We start from the raw sequence: 18,557 nt of genomic DNA, 5'->3' as shown, positions 1-18,557 counted from the left end.
CTTGCTTTGATTGTGTCGTTGGCGTGCCAGGAGCCCACGTGGACCTGCTCCCTGATGTACAATAACATCAAGCTGTTTTCCTCCCAACAGGACGAATGTTACAACTACATCAAAGTCCTGGTGCCACGCAACGACGAGACGCTTTTCGCCTGCGGCACCAACGCCTTCAACCCCACCTGCCGTAACTATAAGGTGAGATACCGCGCCGCCGTGTGCGTTGCCTCCTGGCTTCAATTACAGATAAGAGATGATATTACAGCTGTTGTGAGATATGTTTGACCGCGTCCTTGTGTGCTGCTTCCATCGCACTCCGTTATTTCAGATGCTAATGGAAACAACAAACTGTAAACTGCAATTCATATCACGTTCATTCCACGCCAGCTTTATGTGAAAGTGGCGTTACTAGGGACATCATATCATAAACGCAGGTCACAGAGACTCACGCAGCAGAGGATTTATACATCAGTTTTACACACACAGGGCGGGAGAGAAACTGGAATTTGAGGTCAATATTAAACATATTTGTGTGTTGTGTGTGTGTGTGTGTGTGTGTGTGTGTGTGTGTGTGTGTGTGTGTGGGGGGGGGGGTGTTTCAATACATAAACATCACATACACAAACATGGTGATGATGCCCTAAAAGTTGGTTAATTAAGAGTTATGCTGAACAGTGGAACAATAAACTGACTGTAATGCGAATATGATAATGTAATAGGAAATTTTAAACAGTAAAATATATATATATATATATATCACGTTATGAACCACTTATAATCATCACAATAACAATACATTTTTATAAATATAAATTAATAAATATTCAAGTAAATTAGATAAAATATAGTAGATATTTGTATTGTATTTACTATAATATTTGTCCAACTTATTTATTGTAAACATTTCATTTTGTTGTTAAATTTTTCTATTTATGTTTAAAGTGTGTGACCAACAGTACTTGCTTGTTTTATCTTTGCTCACCATGTTCATTCTGACGCTCCAAAGCACCAAAGCAAAATCCTGGCAATAAGCCAGACTCTGATTCTGATTCTTATACATAAGTTGAATTAAGACAAATTAAAATCAGAAACTCATAACCATGCCGATATAAAACTACATATAAAACGCTTCCTTCTGCCCATCTCCCAGTACTTTCAATACTGCAGAGCTCATACAAAAGATAAAATAATGTGAACGTCTCTTACAAAAGGACATTTACTTTCAAACAACACCCACGAACACGGCTACAAAAGACGGGTCTTCTAGCAGGTTGAAAGCAGCATTTGTCAGCTCTTAAAGAAGTCTGGTTTGTGTTTTCAGTGATGCTGCAACAAACAGCCGGGAGCTCAAAGTGCAGGCGCACATGTGACGATAACTGGAAAATGATTCCATACATAAAAAGGGACAGAAACATATGCCAAATGTAAAAGACACAGAGCGTCTCTGTTGTAATTGTAGCAGACAGCAGCAGCAGCAGCAGATCTGTACCGAGGACATACTGTTCGCTGTGAACGCTGCCATATGTGTTCTACGTGGTTAGGTGACTTCAGACACTTAATGCTGGTGGAATAATATGTTGGCTCAACAAGATATAAGGCAATCTGTTGACAGAAAACAAAATATAGTGATGATAGTGATAATACAGCAGCTTCTTTCACACTTCTGAACACACAAAGCCGAGGGAGGAGAGGAAGAATAAGAGGAGGAAAGTGATGAGACGGGGGGGAGGGGGAGGGGAGGGGGATAAATCCACGCCATGATTATCCCCTCTGCTGTACTGCTAAACAACATCACAGAGAGTCAAAACATTATGCTGCAGAAAAAGGCACAGATACCATTTGTTTGAGGACAATACAAAGGTAAAGCTCCCACAGTTTGAAGAGTGCAGCAGCAGGCCATTACAGGACCAGGGAGTACAGCACAGACTGTAAATCTGACAGTGCTGGGGGAGGCAGAAATCCAAAGGGGAGCTGAGTAACTCAAGACTTTACATTTCAATTAGTTTTTTATTTATCCAGTGCTGACCTGTGAACTCACCCAGTGGTCCATATCATGGGGTCAGCGGGGGCGAGAACCCCGGGGTTCTTCTGTGGTTTCCAATTTAGTGCCCAGCAGAATCAGAAATCACTTGGAGGTTTACACAGTGAGAGAAAGTATTAACAAAAGTGTTTGTTCCCTCTGTGGACAGCAGAAATTTGATAAAAGAACCATAGCACAGATGGTATGCAATTCTGTGTTGTTGGTTTTCAGTAACGGGGACAAATTATGAGTCTGAGATGTGAGTTTAGTCTTAGATCTGCAAACTTTTCGTCTGCGCTAATGAAAAGTTTAGTGTGTAGTTTCACTGCTACTGCAATAATATTAATCATAATAATAACGCAATTATTTATACAATCGAGGAAATGAAATGTATATAAGATAGAGACAGAAAAATATAACTTACATAACTTTAAATGCTGTTTGTGAGAAAAAAAATCCATGGTAAAAGCAAGTTGGAAAATATGTTTTCATTTTTCTTTCCACAATAGGAGAAGGGCTGAAATCAATATCCCAGTATTTTCCCAGTGCTGTAAATGTTTGCAAAATGAATGATTAAATTCAAAACCAGAGCCACGGACATGACCCTCAACTCTGTGGGACTTTCAGGGCCGGTGTTACACCAACTTTCACACAGTGGATGCTCTCCCATTATATATGTATTTAGCTAATGATGTGCAGACTCCCAGCCTTTGATGTAAAACTAGGTTACAACTGCAGGTAAGAAGCAAGTTAGCCTTCAGCAACAAAGACGCTGTTCAAACCGTTCCTCTTGTAGTTTCTTGCAGAGGCGATAACAAAGGCACGACCATCCCAACTCACTGTTACGACAACTCCATTTATCCTTTGTTTAGTAAATAGTCACTTCAACCAAAAGTCAATATGATCACATATTGACTTATTGCAGTCTAGTCTGAATCAAATGCAGCTCGACTGCAGGCTGATTGTGTCTAAATACTGTGCAGGACGGTGTCTCGGGTGTCACACAGGACCTGCACAGTCTCGCTGCTCAGCTGCAGCGCGTCCACAGATTAATACACAGGACTGAGGTCGATCTCAAATATTTAAAGAACTGCATACCGACCTACATCCAAACGTCATCGTCTCCCCGCCGCAGACTCCCTCTGGTGAAGAGCGGCTGATTTACAGTTAAACCAAAACACATCCACGCATTCTTTCTGTCTGCAAACCCCCACCCAGCTGTGAACCACCCCCCACCCCTGCCCCTTCCACCCCCTCGTCTTTTTCCCCCTAGTTTGGAAAAAAAAGAAAGTACAAGAGATGACTATCCAGACAGCTGGGGAGAGAGGGAGGAAGTGTAAATCATATCAAGGAAACTGTCTCTGGGACTCAAACGGGGAGATCGAGTGAATGGCGTCTGTGTGTTTTGAGTGTGTGTTGGTCAAAAGACATGAATGGATGCTCAGCCATGAACATGCAGCTTCACTGACCAGACTGCTGAGACAGCTGGTCTGCAGACAACAAGAGAGGCTGTCTTCAACATGCGTCTGCGATACAACAAAACCTTGAAGCGTCAAATCCATCTGTCTTCATCTGTCCACTGGGGTAATGATCCCGCAGCCACTGCACAGCTCTGTTGAATCCTCAGTTCTCCCTGACTTACTAGTTGTTGTTGTTTTTTGTTTTGTTTCACTTCAAATCAAAAGACGAGGCGTCTGGTCAATACTGTTAATTTCTAATCAGATTTAAAATGGAATTTTATTTTATTTGAAGAGCACAAATCTTCTGATTACTTATTAGTGATTCTGATTAGAGACTCTTTAACATGTTTGTTTCCATTTTTATGCTTTATTTTCTTTCCTCATTTGCCTCTTAAATCAACGTCTCGTGACTTGAGGACTTTCCGGGCTCAAGGTCACATTGCTGGAGTTTATTTTGGAGAAGTCCTTGTTTAATAAATAAGTTCTCTGATTAATTGCAGAATACAATTAGCCCCTTGTGAACCCTGTCAGTGCTGAAAATCTATTTTGTCTGCATTTGTCAAGTGAAAGTGCCAGACATAAAATATTAAACGTCCCATATTGTACAAAGTGGGATTTCCGTGTCTTGTGTGATTATAGATCAGGTCTAGGTTCTATATTAATACTGTGAAAGTATCAAAGCCTCAGTCCACAGAGAAATGCACACAGCCTGTATTCAGAAACTGAGCCTTAAAACGACCCGTCTGGACTTCTGTACCTTTGTGATGTCACAACAAAGCAGTGAACCCTCTCAGCCTTGCCCCAAGCCCCGCCCACCTAGACCTACCATCCAACCTTGCAGGATTTGGTTTCCCTGAGTGATGACCTGAAATCTGCCATATTTTTATTTGATCAATGATCCAATCAGAAGAGAGGCTCAGATCCTCTTCTCTTCTGATTTGCTTACTGACCTGTTGTTACTAGAGCACAAATATATCTTCATATGGATCAACACTGTGAAAAATACAGTACCTTTAAGAGCAACTACTGTGACAAAAATAATCCAAATAGATGTTTATATTTTGTGGAGCAACAGCTTCTAAAAATAAACTCCCTGCTTTTACGTGTCCTCGGTCATGTTTTTTTGGCCATGTTTCTTTCTTTCTCCTCCCTGTGTGTGTTTCCTGTGGTAAAAACAAAACGGAAAAACAAATTAAAACACTTAGCCTTTTGCCACTTTTCTCATTTTAATCCATGTTTTTTGTGAAAAGCACTTTTCCACCAGATCTTTGTCAAAGCATTAGGTGGATACAATAAAAGGGGCACTTAATGCAATTCATTACAACAGCAACGCAAAGTAGAGACTCAGTCTAAACAATAACTGAACACTTCACAGAAGTGATATTTAGGGCAGAGCTGTTGTGTTGGATTGCATCAGGTTCAGGGTGTAAACACACACCTCTTGCAGAATCTGAAATGTTTTTCTTCCTTTTTTTTTGTCGTGCAGATCCCTCGGGGCATTTATGCAGAGTTTACGTGACAAAGCTCTGTTGTAAAATTTCAGATCTCTTCTTTTTTCCTCCACGGGATGATCGTGTTTTCACATGTGCACAGAGCAGCTGTTCACCCACCACACACTCGTCGTCTACACCTCATCCATGCTGACATTTTCAAAAACAGACTCCTGTGGCAGACGATTGACAGAATTTAAAACGTGATGCATCCATTAATAATCTATTGAATAAAATACCATGAAGGTAACACGCTATTACACACTCTGCTCGTGTCAGAGGAGGCGACACGGCATCACATAAACCACGCCATGTGTTAATGGACTGTGAACATTGTGTGTGTATGTCAGTCACCTTGTTGCAACAGAGGGCGGCAAATCCGCTCTGCATGCATTCTGCCATCAGACACACACACACACACAAACACATACAAACGCACACACACAACTCGGTTTTGCTTATTGTCATATCTGAGGTTTACAACCTTGTTAACAGCAGGTTGGAAAATAACAACTAGATATCTGCGTGTGAGAGATAAACTGTCCTCTCTGCTCGTGACAGCAGGACTTCAAACTTCACACACATCCTTTATGGACCTGACCCACATAGAACGCATCAAATGAAACTAATCTTTATGATGCATGTGGTGCCTTTCATTATCACAGATTGATTTGCTACACATCCTTTGCTTTCAGACCCAAGATTCTCGCTGCATTAAAGACTTCTTGTGTTTAAGGCTCATTGATTCTGCAGTTGGTGCAGTGGCGACCTCGTGGGTTTACAAGTGTAAACAGTAACGTTGTTTTCATGTTTACAATTGTCACTCTGTCTTTTATATCCCTCTTTTTTTATTGGCTTAGCTTTACCGTTCTGTATATGGCCTTATGAAGTGCTTCTCTTTCTCCACTGTGTCCTCTCTGACCTAGATGTCCACACTGGAGCAGGAAGGAGAGGAGGTTGTGGGACAGGCTCGCTGTCCCTTTGAGTCCCGCCAGTCCAACGTCGGCCTGTTCGCAGGTGAGTAAACACTGCCCTGTAAGTGACAGGTCACAGGTTCAGCTCCCATAGCTGCCGATCTGGCTCACGCTGAAAGTAAAATAATAATAAACTTTTTTTTGTGTAGCACTTTTCATACACAGGCTGCAGCTCAAAGTGCTTAAGTGGAATTAAGACGGGGAAATCATTGAAAAAAAGGACTTCAATAAAGTAATAATGATAATAATGATAAAATAAATAAATTGAACAGGTATGTTTTCAGTTGTCCACTGAACCCGCTCCTCTAATATTTCTTGGTAGGGTGTTAGGGTGGTAGGGTGAAGGTCACTTGCCCAGTTTTATTATTTTATCATAAACACTTTATATTGTTTTGAATATTAAATTGTTGTTTAGTGAATTATTAGTTCATCAGTGGTGAAACACTGAATGCTTTTGATGATTTTAATAAGGCCAATCTGCCTGTAGAGCCTCTCCAGATGATGCATCAGTTCAAAAGCTGCAGTCTTGTGTGATTGAATGGATTTTAATGATGAACAGAGAGAAATGTAAAAACATGAAAATACAGCTTCACAAGCGCAGCCGCTGAATCAAGTGTGGATCAAATATGTTTATGAGTGAAGGATCTTTTGAAATCCTCTCACTGTTTCCCCCAGGGTTTTTTGTTTTGTTTTTTCAATTAAACTCAAATCATTTTCACGTCATCAATCAATCAATCAATCAATCAGCCGACTCTTGAAACTTCAGTGAACATCAGTTCTGCATCACTTTCTGTCAGTTCCGTTACTCTTATATAGTAAAGACGCATTGATTTTAAAGGCCTGACATTACCTCATAATGATAATGTAGCTTTGACAAATGTTAACGCGGACTTGATGTTCATGGACGACTTGTGATGGATGACATCACTCAGACAAGTTTCAAGAGTCTGTATTGATTTTCTTATCGCACCGAAATGAATGGAAACTAATGGACAACAGGAATGGTATAAAAAAAACACAGCGGCATGGTTTGTTTACATGGTTAGCTGTGATCTCCGTGTTCATGTTCATGTACATGCCGTAAAATGTGCTTTATTCAAGTCATTCAATACAAAGATTTAATAATAGGCTGAACTACATGTTGACTAGCACTACATCATTGCACACCTCTCTGGAAAGCAACATCAGCTAAAAGCCAGAGATGTAAATACAGTTCAGTATCTATGCACAGATAACCACATCGTATAATCTGTATTTGCCCCTTGACAGATTCTGATTCATGGTTAGATTTTTTTTACTAATCATAGCAATGAAGGAAGCTGATACTTTGTGAACACGTCAGGGTCAAGTTCAGCGGAAGAATGAAGGCAGAGCCAAAGTTGCACTCAATCCTGCCAGGTTTCCACTGACATTTATGCAAAGTTCACATAGGGTGTTATTAAAAGTGACACGTTCTCCAACATCTGTTCTCCTCTGCCTCTTTTTAAAGGGCAGTAAAAGTCACCTGTGACCAAAATAGACACTTAAGAGAAGTGGGTTATTCATGGAAACTGTGATCCCTGACAATGTATCTCAATTGCTTTTTGTCCCCCCTCTCTCTCTCTCTTTTCTCTCAGGTGGTGATTTCTACTCAGCCACTATGACTGACTTCTTGGCAAGTGATGCAGTCATTTACAGAAGTCTGGGAGAAAGTAGCCCTGTACTACGTACAGTCAAGTACGACTCCAAATGGCTGCGAGGTGAGCGTCCAGCATGTCAATGTGCAGTATTTAACACATTAACATACAGGTGCGGCCATGAGAGATTTCTGTGAGGAGTCGACATCTTGATGACAAGGGTTTGGTTCTGGTGGCAGCTCTTGTTTTGGACTGATTCCAGGTCTGCAAAGCTCTGGGGATAACAAACCTCTTATCAAATCTGTTGCCATTACTTCAACATAAAAGGTATAAGAAACTTGACTTAGAATTTTGTCTATACCTTTATGTAGGAATACGTGTGATGTGCTGTGAAAAGCAGTTGAAGTTATTGAACTAAAAATCCCCAGAGATTTTTCTCACTGAAGTTCAGTTAGATGCAAATAAAGTCAAGAGGACTGTGGAAACAACAAAGCCACATGGTGTAGAGATTTAAATCTTTTGTACCTCAATTTTCATACATGTAAGCAACTTTCCCCGGTGAAAACCAATAATGTAACTTGGCTAATGTCTATTAGTTATTGTTTATTTATTTACTTGGATCCCCATTAGCAGCTACCAAGGTAGCAACTACTCTTCCAAGGATTCACATTACGTCATAATGCAAAACAATAATGTAATTAAAATCCAAGACAGAAGGGAACAAGACAAAACAAACAATAAAACTAATAACGATAATAACAACAATGACCAGTATAATAGTTATAGAGTAAATTGATAAAATGAGGTTAAAAAAACTTCATTAATGATTAAATACTCAGATATTAAACAGCAAAATGTCCTGTTTGTAGAGGTGCTGGTCTGTGCCATTAGATGTTTCTTTAAACTCTTTAAAACCATTTCATGTTTTTATTCCTTTGTGCATAACACTACGTTGCCTCGCATTAGTTTTGCTTTCTGCACGGCCATGTCTGTACTCTACGAAGGCAAGCGGACTGTGTGTCTTCACTATTAAAACCAAAATCTGATCGGGTTGCGTCACTTTCAGCTGCCGCAAGCTCAGAATCAGAATCAGGAGAAATCCTCAAGAATCTAGAGAAAGTAGGTCAATAAAAAATGAGATGTGTAAAAGTAAGAAGCACCATCTTCCTTTCCTTCCCAACCATCAGAGGTTGATTAGAGATCCAAATCTTTGAAGTCATTTTCAACTTGAGTTTTACAAATGTTAAAATCAGAATGGATTCGTAAGGTTTAGAGAGGATTCAGGTTCAATACGCAGAGTCATATTCAGACTTTATAAAACTCCAACTTTATAAATGACGGCTTTTCTGACTAGAGCCGAGTGTTTTTATCAGCTCTAATCCAGCACCAGTTCTGCTGTGTCAATACAGTAAATGTGATGTCTGTGTTGGTAAGAATGTTTCTCTTTATTTGTCGATTCTAATATTCAGATTTTGCCATTTTATAACCCCCCCCCCCCCTGCATTTCTTCAGGACGCATTTTCCAAATTGAGCATCTGTGTTTACCCGCTCCGCTCCCAGCCCGCTCTCATGTCATGTTGGAAATAAGGCATCACTGCCAGCGTGTTTGTCACTCATCTCTTCTTCTCGTCTCCCACAGAGCCCCATTTCCTCCACGCTATTGAGTACGGGAACTACGTGTACTTTTTCTTCAGCGAGATCGCAGTGGAGTACACCACTCTTGGCAAGGTGGGAGACTCGTCCCAGACCAGACTCTTGCCAGAAATCGAACATCAACTGTGATGCAAACCACATTCCAACAAGATTATTTAGCTGCTGTTCAATTTCTCATTCTGGCTTGTGGTAAACAACAAGGTTTATAAATCGGTTTTGATTTTCCCTCGTCCGTCCTCTCAGGTGGTTTTCTCCAGAGTCGCTCGCGTTTGTAAGAACGACAACGGCGGCTCCCCGAGGGTGCTGGAACGTTACTGGACGTCGTTCCTCAAAGCGCGGCTGAACTGCTCCGTCCCCGGTGACTCTTTCTTCTACTTCGACGTCCTGCAGTCGCTGACCAACGTGCTGCAGATCAACCACCGGCCGGCGGTGCTCGGCGTCTTCACCACGCAGGCTAACAGGTCAGTAGGGGTCAGACAGGGATCAGTGTTTTCTGTTTGTTTGTGTCTGTTGTTTTCGAGGTAAAGCTGCGGTTGAGTCAGGAGATGTATGACTACAGAAATACTCAGTGACAGCTCTCTGGATGGTGTCATAACCTCTTGGTTAAAAAGTAGCTTTGCGTAATGGTGCACCTGTTTCGACTGTTACCGTGACAACCCAGGCTCCGAGCCGACTGTATTCTTTCTGATCTGCGTTTCATCATCTTTGCTGTGAAAAGAAGAAAGCAGAGTTCATTAGAAAGCAAATGACAGACACAGAATTAAAACTATAGATTATTGAGTAACTTCATACTCACTCAATTTTTGTGAGTTGGTAAACTGATCTTCTGAAATCTAGAGCCGACATGATCAGTCAATTAATCCATTAATCCATCAACAACAAAAAAAAAACAATTTGAATTTCCAGAGGGGGCGTCTTATTTCTACAACGGGTGTGAAGTTGTTTAAGAGAGAAAAACTGGCACAACACAAATAAAAGAAGCGTTTCAGTGTCCTGTAGTTATCGCTACAGTAATCTGTACAATAACACTTCACAAATAGCTTCTTTACAACAATAATAATTATTAATATATTCTCTTTTTTTATTTTTCAACTAGGCTCTAGAAAGAATAAAAACATTTAAAGCAAACAAAGAAAGTAAAAGCAAGACATGGAGCATAGCAGCAGATGAAATGGATAAATTAAATAAAGTTTTTGTTTACATGTGACAGCTGATCAGTAAGATGTCAGAGTTAGTGTCACGCTTTTGACAAGGTGCCGAACTCCCAACCTTTCGTAACATCATCGTCATTTCTGGCCCCGTCAACAGCATCACCGGCTCGGCAGTCTGCGCTTTCTATATGGACGACATCGAGAAGGCCTTCAGCGGCAAATTTAAAGAGCAGAGGAACAGTGAGTCGGCGTGGACACCTGTTCCAGAGGAGCAAGTCCCGAAACCAAGGTAAGAGACGCATCTTTAAATAGCAAACTGTCACTTTCCAAGAATGTTTCTTTTTTTTTCTTTTCTTTTCTGCCTCTGACAATGGAGTTTTTGCAGCTGCTGTTGTTATTGTTCTGCACAGACATATCTCTGAACAACAAAAACAACCAGTCCTACCAGACACCTGGTTTTTTTTTTTTCCCTCCTGCTCGTCCCCAAAGACAAACAGCTGCCAGTGCTCTTACATCTGTGCCCAGGAAACTGGGTTCAGCGCTGATGCATTTTCTGTCTGTGGCTGTCTTCATGTGCAGGCCGGGCTGCTGCGCCGGGGAGGGCTCAGCGGCCGCCTACAAGTCGTCCACCACCTTCCCTGACGACACGCTGACCTTCATCAAGTCGTACCCGCTCATGGACGAGTCCGTCCCCTCGGTCAACGACAGGCCGTACTTCACCCGCACCACCAGCAGGTATGGGATTAATATACAGATGAATCGACAACGAGGGCAGATTTTGTTCATTCGTTATTGTTTGGACAACAAATCTCAGTGAGAGGTGCATTGGATCGAAAGCACTGCACTGAGAAGACCCAAAGCACCTCAGTTTATCCCATTGTAGATTGAATTTATTTGGATTTCGGTCAGTTGAGCAGAAAAAACAAGTAAAATGATGAAGCCATCACTCACATTGAGATCTGGGTCTTGCAATAGGGATTTCTGACTATTTTTCAACAGTTTTTAGACTCTTTATGGATCATAAACAACTGATCAATCACAAAATAATTAACAGATTAGTCGATAAATTAGAAAATAGAGGATGAAGTCTTCAAACGGCTTGTTTCGTCCGACCAACTGTCCAAAAATCTCTTTACATGGAGCAAATCCTCACTTTGGAGAAGCTGGAATCAGAGAAAATCTGGTGTTTTTTCCATAAAAGAATTATTCAAATGATTAATTGATTATCGAAATAGTTTCAGATTAACAATTAATTAATCAATTTCTGAAGCGTTTGAAAACTACAGCATTTTGCAGCTTTAGACGCCTCATTGTAACTCGTAATTTAGGAAGCTGTTTTTGCTTCAGCAGTGTTCAACCTTACACCTGCAGAGCTTTGAGCCTGGCTGCAATTAGAAAACAGTCCTTTAATAGAAAACAGGGTCTTTTCTTTCATGGTTAGTATGCAGGTATTATTTTCTATTTTCTATAGCAACATAATGTACCAGCAGCGTTTCAACACTCGGGGCTGGGATTGGTATCGACGCGTGAGCTCAGGTGGAACACACAACCTTGTCCCTCATTAAAACCCATCGGATTTATTCAGCGGTCGATCCCAGCCCACGTCAAAGACGGTTTCCTCCAGCACTGACCTGACCTGCAGACACTCCTCTGCAGGTCACACGGGAAGCGAGGGAGGCACTGGTGTGTCTGTGCATGCGTGTGCGTGTGCGTGTGTGTGTGTGTGTGTTTTGACATTTGAGAATCCACTGATATCAGATGATGACGGGGTGAATGTCAAATCGGTGATAAGTGTCACAAGTGTCTCAGACAGTGCCGCACAAACCTCAGACAGGGGTGTACACGCAGCAGATACACATCACAGAATCAACTTTAGACACACACACACACTCACAAACGCACACACGCAGTACACACAAGCCTCCTCCATGCTTCCTGAAGCAAAGCCAGGCTGACAGCCAGCCAGACACTGCAGAGGCTCCACACTGCTGGGGAAACATGCGCCACTTCACATCTGGCGCCAAAAACATCACATCTGCCTCGCCTCTCCCCAGAGAGGAGCTAGATAAATGAAACCTAACCAGAAGTGCATCACGCGATACTGCAGACTCATTGCAGGGATGTGCCAGTCAAGTCCATGTGGGTAAACAAAGCAGCCTCCACGGGACCATCTGGGAGGGGCTGAGGGAGACATGAGGGCACAGGAGCCTCCGCAGGTGTCCCTTTATAAAAGAATCTAGAAGGGACGTGATGCCAAAAAATATGAGTGGGTTTATTATAGGAAGTTTGTTTGTTTAAGTCCCAGGGCCAGAGAGGCAGGCAGAGAAAGTGAATGACTACAGCTTATCCCTCTGTCAACAATCACTGGACTCAAGGTGCCCTTCAGCATGGCTCTTAATCCTCAACTGCTCCATTGGAGCCAGCAGCAGACAGCTGTGGTGATACTGGGCAGCTCCCAGGTGTGACTGTGTGGAGCCGGATGAATATGAAGCAGGGTGTTGCTCCAAATAAACCAACATACAGTTCACTGGACTTTCCTCGTAAATACAAAACAAAACAAAAAGAGAGAGAAAACGTGACTCAAAAAGGAGACGGCAGCGTGACGAGGAAAGTGGCTCCACAACGAGCAGGATGGATCGATTGAATGGCCGTGGGTGGATGGGTAGATGGGTACATGAATTAATAGGATGAAGGGATTAAAGGATGTAGGCGATGGTGGAAGGGAACGGTGGGCTGATAGATGAAGTGATTGATTGCACACTGATGCTTTGCACAATGAGCTCAGTGCTCGCCCACTGTTTGTTTTGTTTACCATGGGAAATTAACTTTGACAAAGCAAAACAACAATGTTAGGACGCTAACTAGCATATTCGGCATTGTTAGCTCCCTCTAATGTACGTCAGTTTTAATAGAAATGTCAGCTTCAATTTAGAGGATCTTCACTATGAATCAGTGTTCCTGTTGATTGTGCATCTTTCCCATGAATACTGTCTATCAGTACTGTTAATGATGCTGCTTTTATAACAGGCTTCTTTTCCTTGTTTTTTATGCAGATTCAAGTTGACCCAGATAGCTGTGGACACGTCTGCAGGGCCGTACAAGAACTACACTGTGGTTTTTCTGGGCTCAGACAACGGCCATGTGCTAAAGATCCTGGCCAGCACCGAGGGAGCCAACGCATCCTTCAGCACACAGCTCCTGGAGGACATCGACGTCTACAACCCTAACAAGTTAGACAGTCTTTCTAGCTTAAACTCCCCATCTTTTTCCTTAATTGTCTGTCCTCTTTTCTCTCTTCTGTGTTCTTCACTCTTAGTATCTTTCGCTGTTGTTTTTCATTCTCTCCTCCTCTCTGTGTTCTGCCTTGATCTGTCCTGCCCACCCACTCTTTGGTCTATTGTAACACTTTGCATCACCCTGTACAGCTAGAGGGGATGCTTTTTTTTTTTTTTTTTTTATCCCTCTGTCTTCTTTTGTTTTCTGACTGCACAGCTTGAAAAGTCTATCTGCATGGAGTTCGATTCACGGCCGACTTTTCTGTATAATTTTCAGACTGCGCCAACCGTCTGCAGCGCTGATTTTAAAAATGAAAATAAATCGAAAACATCTGATCGTGGCGGTCTGGGTTTTTCTCTTCGTTCCTCAGATGCAACGTGCAGGGGGAGGACAAGAGGGTGCTGGGTCTGGAGTTGGACCGGGATCATCATGCGTTGTTCGTTGCCTTCTCCAGCTGTGTGATCCGTGTGCCGCTCAGCCGCTGCTCCGACTACAGCACCTGCAAGAAGTGAGTCAGCTGTAGAGCAAAGCCTTCCCTCTGCTAACCCAGCACAGCTGCTTCTTTGTCCTCTACGGGCGCACACAAACACTGATACTAAAAGTCAACACAAAATGAATCGACAGCAACTTGATGTCATTCATCAGCCATTAAGTTTTCTGTGTCTGTAAATTAAAGATTTCGAGGGTTTTGTTCAGACAAAACAAACAAAGTGGAGGCGTCAGTTTGGACTGCGAGAACTTAAAGGGGAGTTTTTCTGTATTATAAAACAATTTATAGATAGAATGATCAATACATTTTTAGATAATGAAAATAATCTATAAATCTATTAACAGGACAGTTACTAAGATCATCTTGGTTTTATCCGGGTCACGTCAAGAGCAGGTCCAGATCGTGAACGATCTTACTTTGGCACATGATCAACTTTTTCAGGTGAAGTAGCAGAAAGGAGGGTAGCAGGGAAACATGAAGCGGGACAAGACGCAGCTAGCTGTTAGCAGCGATTGAACCTTTAAATCAAAACACTTACATATAGCACCTCATAAATAAATAACAGCGGTGTCCAAAGAAATACTCCATATGGCATGAACTAAGCAAAGGTGACAGTGGTTTGTGGGTGAAGCACAGCAGCGAGTTCGATGGAAGCCTCAAAGTGGCGGAAAGATACAAGTCACAACTTCCAGTCAGGACTTTCACAATAAAACCAGAATGGAAACAGGATGCAGATCCTGATTCTGATCGTGGATTGTGTTGAGTGTGAGTGAAGCATGGAACCGAACGTGGGACGAAACCCCATCAAAACAGAGAAAAATGGAGAAATGTTATCCTATTCAAGACCACGCGCCGCACTGAAGAATTTTTCTATTAAGTTGTCACATTTAGAATAAGTCACGAGCTCCCAAAGGTTTACCTGCAGGGGAGCTGAGAGAGAAATAAGCATTGTGCAGATTAAAAAAAGAAGGAAAATGTTTAGGTAGGCAGGAAAATAGTAAAAAAAAAAAATTTGTTGAAGATGTTGGAGCCTGAAGAACGAAACCACACTCGGTGCAGCATACCATGAATTTAGGGTTTCCTTCTCCCTGAGTACTGGGAAGCAAATGGCACTAGCATTGCCAGGTAACTCAAGTAGGATCAATTTCCTCTGCAGCTACCAATTTAAGAAATGTGTCCACTCATGATGCTGTTAGATGCATTTGGACAAAAGCCTGCACCAAATAGCAGATGTTATGTTATTATCTGCCTGGCTCACAGAGCTGGTGGAGCCCACTTTTCCCAAAAAGTAGTGTGAGGTTATTTGTGGTGTTGGCAGGTAAGTGAGAGTAAGAAATGAACTGAGCAGTGGGGGACTGTGGTGAGGCTGCCACATGAGGAGAAATGCTGTGATCCGGGAGAAGGTCGAACATTTTTATAAGACGATTCTGATCTGATTCCTGCCTGAGCTTCACGTCTGAATGTAGAGGATCCCGTCGTCTCACAGAGCTGAAATAAGAGGCATTTTCAAATGTGCCACGATAGTTTCATATCCCTGGGATTTACAGTTGTCATGTTAGCTAATGTTCACTGGTATGAAAGGTTAAGGAAATACTTTCATTAAGTATTAATTACATTAATACTTTTAGTCATTTACCAAACGAAAAATGCCAAACATACTGTACATTTCCTGGTTTCTTCTTCGCAGATGTGTAAACTCATTTTCTCTGTGTAAACTTGACGTTAAACAAACAGCGATTTCTCACATTTTACCTTTCAGCACAAATGTGTCTGAATTTTTCACGCAGTCAAACGTGGAAACCGACTCACAACTTATTTACCTCTAGAGGTTATTTTGAGTTAGTTTGACTTTTACTTCAAGTCAGACAGAATTGTTTTGAATACGGTGATGCATCACTACGAGCACTGATCTCTCCATTCATGATGTCATTTTTCTCTCTCTGTCATTCACATGCGTACTTGTGAAAAGCTGAATGGTAACCTTGTGCATACATGGCCAAGAAATGGGTTTTATCCCGGAGAAATCTACCTGGAGACCCAGACTGGCGTTTCAGCATCAGTTTACTGCAGAGAGCAGAATGTAAATGCTCCTAAACATAAAGCTTTCAGAGACTGTTGGCCAGATAAAACAAACACCTGAAGACGGCACTTTGGACTGTGAGAAATTAAAAAAGAAAAGACTACAGTAAATGAATAATCCTTTACTCGTAAAATGCAACAGTTGCAGTGGTAAAACAACTGTGTTCAGTGTAATCACCAACTTATCACCCCATGAACACAGTTGCCACAGGTTATTGTCTCGTGTCAAATTGTGTAGACTGTACTAAATAAAGCGTTGACAGCGCTGCTGTCAGGAGGCTGATGCTGCTTTTAGAGCACAGCAGAGCCTTCAAGCGTCTCTCCCTTTGTCCACAGCCTTTTGTTTTAACCCCAGCAAATGCAGTTGCTCCTCAGCTTCGGGATCTATTTTTGGGGTTCTGAGGAATGTTGGGCCCCAAGTATCTCGACCCCCTACAACCCAGAGGAAGGATTTCTCCTCAGCTCCACTGGGGAATGCATACAGCCCCCATAGCATGCTAACCCCTCATTGCAAAGGCCTGGAGAAGCTCTCAACATCGTTCATTCATAAATTGGATCCAGCTGATTGGCCAGGAGCCAGCGACGGTCGGTCCATGTTTTGTTTTGTTTTTTTTACTGAAGCTGGAGGAGAGAGAGGAGGAAAAGAAGGAACAGGGAAGGAGAAAATGGAAAGGGCCTGTCTTACTTAAGCTTACGGGCCGGCTACATCCCCAGATCCTTTTTAGAGACTAGAGCTACAGCACACCTCATCCTGGGATTAGGGGCCCGGTAAGCCTCATCAGTACTGGCCAGGAGGTCAGGTTTCAACAGCCATATCCTCCTTTACCACACCAATGAATCTGTCTCCCTCCAGATGAGATTTTCTCTCTGTTTTCTGCCTCCATTTTCTCTCCGTCTCTGTATTTCTCCCTCTATTGGTTTCTCTCTCTCTCTCTCTCTCTCTCTCTCTCTCTCTCTGTTTCTCCCTCAGTGAAGTTTGCACCATCAGGTTTCTTTTTTCACTCGAGGCCCTGCTGCCAATATTAGGTTTCAGAAAATGCTCTTTTTTTAGCAGCAGCTAGAAAATGTATGAAATGGGAGTTTTAATAAAAAAAAATACAATAAAAGGGGCAGTAGAGGCCTCAAACCCTGAAATCTTCAGCTCCAGTGGATATTTTCTTTTTATATGAAGAGTTTCATCTTAGTGGCTGCTCTAAGATAAATAAATGTATATTATTTTTACTGTCACATACTGTGTGAAGTACAGTTGAGGGTAGGTTAGGAAAGCTGGAGTTATTACAACCTGGTCTTATTTATGTAGTTATGGTTATATCAAATATTATTCTCACTAAAGCAATTGCTGAAATCTCAGGTAACAACTCACTACAATGATGTACAAAGTCCAAATGGTTTAGGATTGGAAGACACACGAGCACCAGAGAGGTACCACTCAATAAGTCTTTACCAGGGAAAGATCATGGTCGTGATTAAAGGAGTTATTTTTAAGTTTTGCTATAGCTACATAGCCAACATTAGCATTCACAACTGCTTACTTCGCAGTCTAGGAGAAACGTTGTGGGTTCAGCATCAACCTTCATTCCTTTACTCACCTGGAGCTGCCTCCAGAGGTGGAAAGCAATGCCAATGTTAACTCTTGTGTCTGTCACATCTTGTCTTCTACTCAAGTTAGCATGCTAACCGGCTAGCCGCATTCTGTCTCGACACTTTCCGATAGCGAGTCACTGTAGCCTCCGATCTGCCTTGAAGATGCAGTGCTGCTCAGAGGACGTACTATACCCTCTTGTCGTGTGAACGCAAATATGGCCGAAGCTCTTGTCAAGCGACAATCGCCACCACCGGCTCCCAGCGAGAAACCAGGTTCAGAGAAAAATTTACGAATAGCCCCTTTAAAAGAAGCCAGTGCTGATTCACATTATTTCCTTCTTTGCTCCTGATGGACACAAGTTATAAATCCTTCGGCAGCTCGAGGACTTAAACATACGTCATTATAGGACTTTTGTTGAAACGACTGGTGCTCTCATTTTCTCAAATCACTTGATCTGTGTGACAGTAAAATGTCAGTAATGATCCGTCATCGCACAGGAAACGTAAGTACAGAAGGTCAGAGTTGAAGCAGGAATTCGATCTGTAAACTGTGATGGATGTTTACAACTGACAGTTTGAGCCATGACATTATAGATCACCTTTATTTTCTCTTTCAAATCATTTGACTGCCTGTTCACCACGTACAGTATTATTATTACCAATCAGAATGATGGCCAACACTATGAAAATAAGATCCAAGTCATAATAAACTGGAATCATCCTTTAACGTTTGTGATTTGACTTCCAAAGAAGCCCAAAGCTTTATAATG

At 42.0% G+C, this 18,557-nt stretch overlaps 1 protein-coding gene across 3 annotated transcripts in view; it reads left to right on the top strand.

Annotated features, from left to right (window-relative positions):
- Positions 1-18,557, top strand: part of LOC111222419 (semaphorin-6D-like) — a 152,009-nt gene that overhangs the window by 97,828 nt on the left and 35,624 nt on the right. For all 3 annotated transcript variants that reach the window (XM_022746138.1, XM_022746136.1, XM_022746137.1), the window contains 9 exons: positions 91-192; positions 5,891-5,981; positions 7,555-7,677; positions 9,194-9,282; positions 9,451-9,668; positions 10,516-10,647; positions 10,938-11,093; positions 13,412-13,588; positions 14,005-14,142. In XM_022746138.1, coding sequence (XP_022601859.1) covers positions 91-192; positions 5,891-5,981; positions 7,555-7,677; positions 9,194-9,282; positions 9,451-9,668; positions 10,516-10,647; positions 10,938-11,093; positions 13,412-13,588; positions 14,005-14,142 — 1,226 coding nt within the window. The remainder of the gene's footprint in view (positions 1-90; positions 193-5,890; positions 5,982-7,554; positions 7,678-9,193; positions 9,283-9,450; positions 9,669-10,515; positions 10,648-10,937; positions 11,094-13,411; positions 13,589-14,004; positions 14,143-18,557) is intronic.

Source organism: Seriola dumerili, unplaced genomic scaffold, assembly GCF_002260705.1.
Source record: "Seriola dumerili isolate Sdu_G_001 unplaced genomic scaffold, Sdu_1.0 BDQW01000092.1, whole genome shotgun sequence".
In the NCBI taxonomy this organism is placed as follows: domain Eukaryota; kingdom Metazoa; phylum Chordata; class Actinopteri; order Carangiformes; family Carangidae; genus Seriola; species Seriola dumerili.
Note: the sequence above shows the minus strand (reverse complement) of the source record. Positions and strands in the feature narration are given on the sequence as shown.